The sequence below is a fragment of the Capsicum annuum genome, chromosome 1, assembly GCF_002878395.1.
Source record: "Capsicum annuum cultivar UCD-10X-F1 chromosome 1, UCD10Xv1.1, whole genome shotgun sequence".
In the NCBI taxonomy this organism is placed as follows: domain Eukaryota; kingdom Viridiplantae; phylum Streptophyta; class Magnoliopsida; order Solanales; family Solanaceae; genus Capsicum; species Capsicum annuum.
This window is the reverse complement of record NC_061111.1, coordinates 210,930,437-210,939,237: the sequence shown is the minus strand read 5'-3', so window position 1 is coordinate 210,939,237 and position 8,801 is coordinate 210,930,437. Positions and strand designations below refer to the sequence as shown.

General features: G+C 38.0%; 1 protein-coding gene across 1 annotated transcript in view; it reads left to right on the top strand.

The window, feature by feature from the left end:
* Nucleotides 1-5,182: 5,182 nt before the first annotated feature.
* The window catches only part of LOC124898785, a 7,126-nt gene continuing 3,507 nt past the window's right edge, over nucleotides 5,183-8,801 (top strand). The window contains exon 1 of the mRNA XM_047412742.1: nucleotides 5,183-5,381. Coding sequence (XP_047268698.1) covers nucleotides 5,183-5,381 — 199 coding nt within the window. The remainder of the gene's footprint in view (nucleotides 5,382-8,801) is intronic.

Here is an 8,801-nt window from a genome sequence, read left to right as displayed (position 1 = left end):
GTGAGCAAGACGTTGGACTTAATGTCAGCTCACATGGTTTATTTAGGTTAGAAGAAACTCCTAAGCCCGAAGTCCCTAAGTTCCAAAGTTTCAAGATTTTCAAAGCTCCCAAAGCTTCTAAGTTTCAAAAGAAAAGAATGATAGAAAAGTTTTTATAAGACTCAGTGTTATGACTCACTAGATTTACAAGTATGATTTGTTATACATGATGTTATATTTCAATATTTTTTATAATCAAGCTTATGTGAGTCATAAACATCCAGCATGCATTTACTTTCCAAATAAGATGATGTCTTACTTATGCTTTGCACCCCCATATACTCTGTACATCCTCAAAGTACTAATCCACATATACGTCTATGTGTTGCATTGTCTCATAATGTAGGTTCAGGTGCTCAGTCTCAGTGGCGTAAGTGATTTCAGCATCTCCACCTACACCCTTAGAGTTGGTGAGTCCTCTGGTTTGAGGACCTACTTCTGTAAATTCCCAGTCTTTAGAGTATTTTACTTTCAGTTTTTCATTTTAGTTCGAGTCAGTTGGGGGTTTGTCCCAATGACTCTCTAGTTCCTTTGTAAGTAGAGGCTTGTCTGACTATTAGTTGAAGTTTTAGACTTTCGGCATTTATTGCTTGGATGATATTTTCAATTGATTTAGTTCAGATTTGGCATGATATAGTAGTGTTGCTTTATTAATTTATCTTAAAGTAAGGTTTAGATCTAGTAGTATTCTCAAAAGGGTTAACTTGGGGCTACTTGTAGCCTTGAGCACCTTGTGACGTCTTGGGATTAGATTTTTGGGTGTTACAAACTTGTTATTAGAGCCTAAGCTTTAAAGAGTTCTAGGAAGTCAGACAAGCCACGTTACGTAGAGTCTTGATCATGGGCGTAAAGCGCGCCACATCTATGAGCAAGAGGCTATAGAGCATTTTAGGAAAATCCTCTTTTCTTTCATAACCCATCGTGCTTACAGCTGTCTCTATCTGCTATAAAATCGTGCTCTTTTATGATAAAATTGCATCCTCATCGAGCTAATACCCCTAGGAATGATAATCAACCACCCCAGCTTGTTGATCCCTTTAATGATAATGTGTCGCATATCAAATTTTAGGCTGTCTTTCAGGCGTTAGCCCAAGGTGACCACTAATGTTCAAGCCAATAACCAGGCTACAGTTCCGCATCAACAAGGGGGTGATTTATCCCCAGCCAAGCTCCATGACTTTATAAGGATGAATTATCCTAAATTCTTTGGGTCAAAAGTAGGTGAGGACCCCCAATTGTATCTTGATGAGATAAAGAAGATCACCTAAGTTATGCATGTCACTAAGGAGGAGAGTGTAGTATTGGCTTCGTATAGGTTAAAAGATGTTGTTTAGGATTGGGTTGTCATGTGGAAGAAAGGTAGTGGTGAGAATGCCGCTCCCATGAGTTGGCAGGTATTCCAAGATGTTTTTCTAGATAGGTTCTTTTCGCGTGAGTTATGGGAAACTAAGGTTGAGGAGTTCATGAACCTGAGGCAGGTCTCAATGACTGTGAAGGAGTACTGCCTTAAGTTCAACTAGTTATCGAAGTATTCTCCCGAGTTGATAGCTGACCCCAGATCTAGTATGAGTAAGTTCGTTACTGGAGTGTCAGGACTGGTAGTCAAGGAGTGTAGGATTTCCATACTTATCGGAGATATGGATCTTGCTAGATTGATGACTCATGCCTAACATATTGAGGAAGAAAAGTTGAAGAGAAGAGAGAGAGCGAATAAGAAGGCTAGAACTGGACAGTTTGAGTATAGTCAGTCAAGGTCTACAGAGGGAAATCGCTCTCAGTTTCAGAATCGTCTGCCATTGCCAGTGCTATCTTTAGCTAAATACTCCCAATCCCAAAGGTAGGCAGGAGCAGTAGGGTAATTCTTCTATGTCTAGGTCTCAAAATAGTGTGAGTGGTAAGCCCAATTATCCTCCATATTCTAAGTGTGGTAGAACCTATCCCAGTGAGTGCTTGGTCGAGCAGAAAGGTTGCTTTGGTTGTGGCAAGTTGGGACATAGTATTAGAGAGTATCCGTATGCTAAGCATGGAAACAAATATATTTGTCCTCAGACTCAGGCTACCAGTGTACCAACCCCTGTAGTTCAGTCAGCCCCTTCCCAGGGTGCTTCATCCAGTATCGATGGCGGACAGCGCCAGAATCAATTCTATGCTCTAACATCCTGCCAGGAGCAGGATGATTTTTCAGATGTTGTTATTGGTATGCTTCGTGTTTTTCATTTTGATGTGCATGTGTTGTTAAACCCTGGATCGAGTTTCTCTAATGTGACCCCGCTAGTTGTTGTGAATTTTGATATAAGTTCTAAAAAGATCCTCGAGCCTTTGTTGGTTTCTACACTAGTAGGGGAATCAGTTGTTGCCTAGAGGATTTATAAAAAGTGTCCCGTTACTGTCCTTCATAAGATCATGTTAGCAGATTTGATAGAATTAGACATGGTTAACTTCAACCTTATTCTTGGTATGGATTGTCTCCATTCTTGGTATGTATCCATAGATTAACAAACCTGAGTGGTTAAACTATAGTTTCTCGATGAGCCAGCCTTTGAGTGGTCAGGTAATTCAGTGTCTCCAAAGAGTCATTTCATAGCCTATCTTAAAGCCAGAAAACTGATCTCCAAAGGGTGCATCTATCATCTAGTTCAGGTCTAAGACATTAATTCTGAGACTCCAATAGTTCAGTCAGTCAGTATAGTTAATGAGTTTCCTAACGTTTTTCTTGAAGATTTGCCAGGGGTACCTCCTGATAGGGAAATAGAATTTGGAATTGATCTCCTTCCTGATACTTAGCCTATTTTTGTTCCTCCATATCGTATGGCTCCTGGCGAACTTAAGGAGTTGAAAGAGCATCTCAAAGATCTTCTAGACAAAGGCTTCATAAGACCTAGTATTTCTCCTTAGGGCGCTCCCGTCCTGTTCGTGTGAAAGAAAGATGGTTCTTTACATATGTGCATTGAATATCTTCAGTTGAATAAAGTCATAGTCAAGAACAAATATCCTCTATGTAGAATTGACCACTTATTTGACCAACTACAAGGTGCAAGTTATTTCTTAAAGATAGACCTTAGACCCAGCTATCATCAGCTTCAAGTTAGGGAATGTGATATTTCAAAGATAGCCTTTAGAACCCGCTATGGTCATTTTGAGTGTTTAGTTATGTCCTTCGGGCTAACCAATGCCCCAGCAACTTTCATGGACTTGATAAACCGAGTGTTCAAACAGTATCTAGACATATTTGTTGTAGTCTTTATTGATGATATTCTTATCTACTCTTATAGTGAGGATGATCATACAGACCACCTCTGAATTGTGTTGCAAACTCTTAGAGATCACCAGTTGTTCGCCAAATTTAGCAAATGTGAATTTTGGCAAAGGTTAGTTGCTTTCCTTGGTCATGTGATTTCCAGTGAGGGTATTAGAGTTGATTCCCAAATGACAAAAGCCGTAAGAAATTGGCCTAGACCTATCTCTCCGTCAGACATCAGGAGTTTCTTGGGTTTAGCTAGCTATTACAGATGTTTTATTAAGGTATTTTCATCCATTGCGTCTCCTATGACCCGATTGACTCAGAAGAAGGTTAAGTTTTAGTGGTCAGATTCCTGTGAGAAGAGTTTTCAGGAGTTGAAGACTCGACTTATTTCATCCCCGGTCTTAGCATTACCTGATAGTATAGATGGTTTTGTGGTGTATTGTGACACCTCTAGTGTTAGTTTGGGTTGTGTGTTGATGTAGAGAGGCAAGGTCATAGCATATGCCTCTAGATAGTTGAAACCTCATGAAAAGAATTACCCAACAAATGATCTTGAATTAGCTGTTATGGTGTTTGCTTTAAAAATCTGGAGACACTACATTTATGGTGTGTATGTTGATGTGTTCACGAACCACAAAAGCTTGCAATATGTGTTTACGCAGAGGGATTTAAATCTTCGTCAGAGAAGATAGTTAGAACTATTAAAAGATTATGACATAAGTGTGCTATATCATCCGAGAAAGTCCAACGTAGTGGCAGACGCCCTTAGTATATTGTCTATTGGCAGTGTTGCTCATGTGGAGAATGATAAAAAAAAGCTAGCTCGATAAGTGCACCATTTGTCTAGGTTGGGTGTTAGATTGGTTGATTCGGCTGAGGGTAGTATTTGGGTGCAAAGTAGTGCAGAATCTTCCTTAGTTTCTGAGGTGAAGGAGAATCAATATCAGGATCGCATATTTGTAAAGTTGAAGGAGTCGGTTAAGACCAAACGGTAGAGGTTTTATCCCAAAGGGGAGATAATGTGCTGAGATACCAGAGTAGACTGTGTGTACCATATGTAGATGAGTTGAGACAGCGGATTATGGATGAGGCGCATGGTGCCCATTACTCCATTCATCCTGGTGCTACTAATATACTGAGATTTGTGAGAAATCTATTGGTGGAGCAGTATGAAGAGAGATATAGCAGAGTCGTAGCGAAGTGTGCAACTTGTCAACAGGTTAAGGTAGAGCACCAGAGGCCTGGTAATGTTTTGCAAGAGTTCAGTATTTCTACTTAGAAGTGGGAAGAGGTGAATATGGACTTTGTAACAGGGTTAACCCATTCGCGTCGTCATCATGTTTCAATTTAGTTTATTATGGAAAGATTGAATAAGCACATTTCTTGCCAGTTCATACGTCCTATACAACTGAGGATTATGCTAAGTTGTATATTCGAAAGATAGTCAGATTGCATGGAGTGCCCTTGACCATTATCTCAGATAGGGGTACTCAGTTCATCTTTTATTTGGGAAAGCTTTTCAGAAGGGTCTCGGTACCCAATTTCATCTTAGTTTTTCTTTTCATCCTCAGACTGATGGTCAAGTAGAGAGGACTATTCAGACTCTAGGAGCATTTGTCGTTGATTGAATTTTCCTGCAACAACAGTTATCATGCTAGCATTCAGATGGACTCGTTTGAGGCACTATATGGGAGGAGATGTAAATCACTTAGCGGATGGTTGGAAGTGGCTGAGGTCGCGTTGTTAGGGCCAGATATGGTGTTAGAAACTTTAGAGAAAGTGCAGTTAATTCAAGAAAGGTTTAAAATATCTTAGAGTCATCAGAAGTCATATGCAGATGCAAGTAGAAGAGATCTTGAGTTTGAAGTTAATGATTTAGTCTATGTAAAGGTTTCACACATGAATGGGGTAAAGATATTTGTCAAGAAAGGGAAACTTAGTCCCCGTTATATATGTCCCTTCCGAATTTTGAACCGTGTTGGGAAGGTGGCATATGAGCTTGAGTTGCCTACAGATTTATCATTCGTACATCCTGTGTTCCATGTGTCTTTGTTGAAGAAGTATATTGGTGATCCAGCAGTTGTGGTACCATTAGAAAGTATAGAGGTTTATGATAGCCTCTCTTATGAAGAAATTCCAATTGAGATCCTTGACCATCAGAATAGTAGACTAAGGAACAAAGAAATCCCCCTAGTTAAGGTTCTTTAGCGAAATCAATCTGTTGAAAGAGCCACTTGGGAAGCAGAAGCAGATATGAGGACCAAAGTACCCTCATTTTTTCGCTGCAGATTCAGATTCAGTTTAAGGTAACAAGTTCCTCAGATCATCTCTTATCAGTCTAAGTTTCAACTTTATATAGCCAGTCATTCGATAGTCCATGTATTTTCAATCAATTGAGTCATGCTTCCAGTTGTATATTTCAGTTATGGCCTCAATTTTCAACATTTCAACTTCGCTAGCCACATTCGAGGACGAATGTTTCCAAGGGGGAGATATTGTAATACCTTAAACTTTTCTAGCTTAATCTCATTCTTAGAAAATAAGGGATGTCTTCCAAAATGAATAATATTTCTTTCATATAGAATTTTCTAGATTTTGACTTTTCATTGTGTGGAAATTAAATAAGCTTTCCAACGATATAAGATTCGCTTAAATCCGATAACCGAGTAAGATATTATGGCTATTTTAAGTTCCAATCGTAAAACACCATCATTTGGACCCTTAACGCGTCACGGAGCAGTGTAAAATCCCAATTGTCATTTTCCAGTGGCCCTCCGTGATATTGGTGCATCACGGAGAGGGCCAATATTCTGTTGGCCAATTTCTAGAAGCCCAACGCGATAGTGGCTCGTCGCTCCATAGGCCAAAAGGGCATTTCGATAGGGCACCGCGATGGTTGCGCATCGCATTGAAGTTCCAGGTCCCAATTGTCAAAATCCAGTGGGACAATGCAATAGGAATATTCAAACCTTTTCGGAATAATGGTTTAACAACAACTTGAATGAGTCCAATATGCAGAAATTTAAAATATTTTTTATATCGATCAATATCTTTAGCAATTAGCTACTTGATAGTTTCAAGAGAATTGTTAATAGCAATAGTAGACTCACAGGTCTTAATATTATAATTTTTTAGCATGCTGAAATTACCATTTTGATAGATTTTTTGAAAGGTTCCTTTGGAATCGACCAATTTTGCAAGTCATATTCTACTTTAGAAATAATCTGAGCAGACATGGAATACATATTAGAACTATTAGCAATATTCTGATTATTATCCATCAAGAGAAAAAGATGTCTTAGACTAAGAACAAATCATAATCATGGTATAAACTAAGGTGTAAGTAACCTAAAAACAATATCAATATTAGACTATACTTAAATGCCTAAATCTCTGAGGTTATAGTAAAGGCTATCTTGGATTTTACTCAAAATTCTGTCAAGTCATCTTGGAGGTAGGAACACCTTTTGGTTAAGCCCACATCTGGCTACCACTTTTCTTGCTATGCCAACACCTGAAGCCGTATATTACTCGGTATCCTCATACTTAGATAGAATAATGATACCTCACGCCCTACTTAATCTTTACAGAGAGAAAGGTACTTAAGTATAGTTTAACAAAGATATTCATCTCTAGGTTAAATAGCAGCAGTTTTACCATAATCAGATTTTAATCCTTAGCCAAGACATAAGAATTTAGCCACTCATGCTAATGTCCAACAACATGGCTTTGATACCATAAAATGGATCATAAGTACAGAATATAAAAGCTAAAAGTAAATAACACTGAAAATATTACTCTTGAAGAGTGCAGAGGATTATATTGAGGATGATGAGCAAACGAGCTCCATACCGATTACACTAGCTGATTCTTCACAAGATTACAACAAAAGATTACAAAATGGTAAGACTAAGAGAAATTTTAAAATGAAAATTTTCTGATGCCTTGCAAGGGAAAATCAAGAGACTATTATAGACTTCAGGGGATGAACTGAAAATCTTCTTTCTTCAATCTTATTGGAAACCTCAGATTTTCTTATCCATTTATCTAATAAGGTGGGTCCTTTGCTTTTGATTAGAATAAAGCAAGTTTTCCTTTATGTCACGAGTGTCGGCCACTTCAAAGGTGGAGTGTGGGTCCCACTGGTCCCATTTTATGTTTAATCAAGAATAATTCCGACTCTTTGAGTCTCTATTCTTACCCTGTTGATAATTCTGACTCGTTCAGTCTCTATCTAAGGGACTAATTATTCTCGTTTTTAATAACCTTAATTAGGATTAATCATAAAATGGATCTAGATAAGAATGTGCTAAACCGCGAGGTTTTAGCATATCTCCATTGTCTTCACTTTGAGATGAATCTTCATCCAATAATTTCATGATGGCAGCTTCGTTAAGATCATCATCTATTTCTGAAAGAGCTTTTTGGAGTCTCTTTTTTAAATCAACCTTTGATGGTGATTTCTTGGTTGAAGTACCTGGTGAGGATTTCAGAGATTCCCTTGGTACATCCTTGGGTGCAGAAGTCCATCCTCGGATGAAAATTTTATTAGACAAATATTTTATCCTGTCAAATTCATGAACTGCAAAGGTCCAGTTGATAATATAAGAAATCCTTTTTTGGATAAAATATTTGCACAATTTTATGTGCTCAGGTAAGGAAGAAATGCCTTGATCAATTTGAAATTGACAGAATTTTTCTAGAAATGTTTTGGGTAAAACATCTGGATTACCTCCAAAACAATTCCACCATTCGTAGAACCATCTTGGGATAATAGATTTTGCTAATTCGGGACCATACTTTAAAAACCAAGTGTGAGTAGTTGGTCGTAAGTGTAAGAAATTAAACCATGCATTTTTATAATCATGCCAGTTATAATTTTGAGGTTTGTGTTCCTCAAAAAGGACTAATGGAGTAAGTAAATGGCCTACCCTTCATTCAAAAGAAGTTAAAATCTTTTTAATGGTGAACTTTGAATAAGTTATACTGTTAGGGTCATGCTCATCTCTCAGCTGATGCTCTATTTTAATAGAGCCAGTGTCAATCAGAATTAATTCATAATATTTTTTTGTTTTAAGAGAGCTATTAGAATCCTCATAATTCCGCTCGCAATACAGAGGTCGCACTAGATATTTGATATCATAATTCTCATACTCCTTATCCAAAGCTAGGATTGGAGCTACCTACAAAAAAATGTTAGTAAAGGTTTATTTAACCTTTTGGGTTAGGGTGGCTGAGGTTGCCACTACTTCAGAATAACTTTCAGGAGTCTTCATGACATAATTTTCTTTAGTTTGTATTGTGAAAAATCCCAATTATCCAAATGGAGAAAGCGAACATGGTTCGGATTCTTTTGCGAAAGGTTTCTTCATTGGATTTGAAGAAGAAGAACTTGGTAAAGATAGGAAAGGATTTAGTATGGGTGGCAATTATCCTAAGACCGAAGATACCCTATGAACACCTAACTTATGGTGACCTTGCTAGTATTACTACCGTCGTCGCTTTTGAACTTTGCACC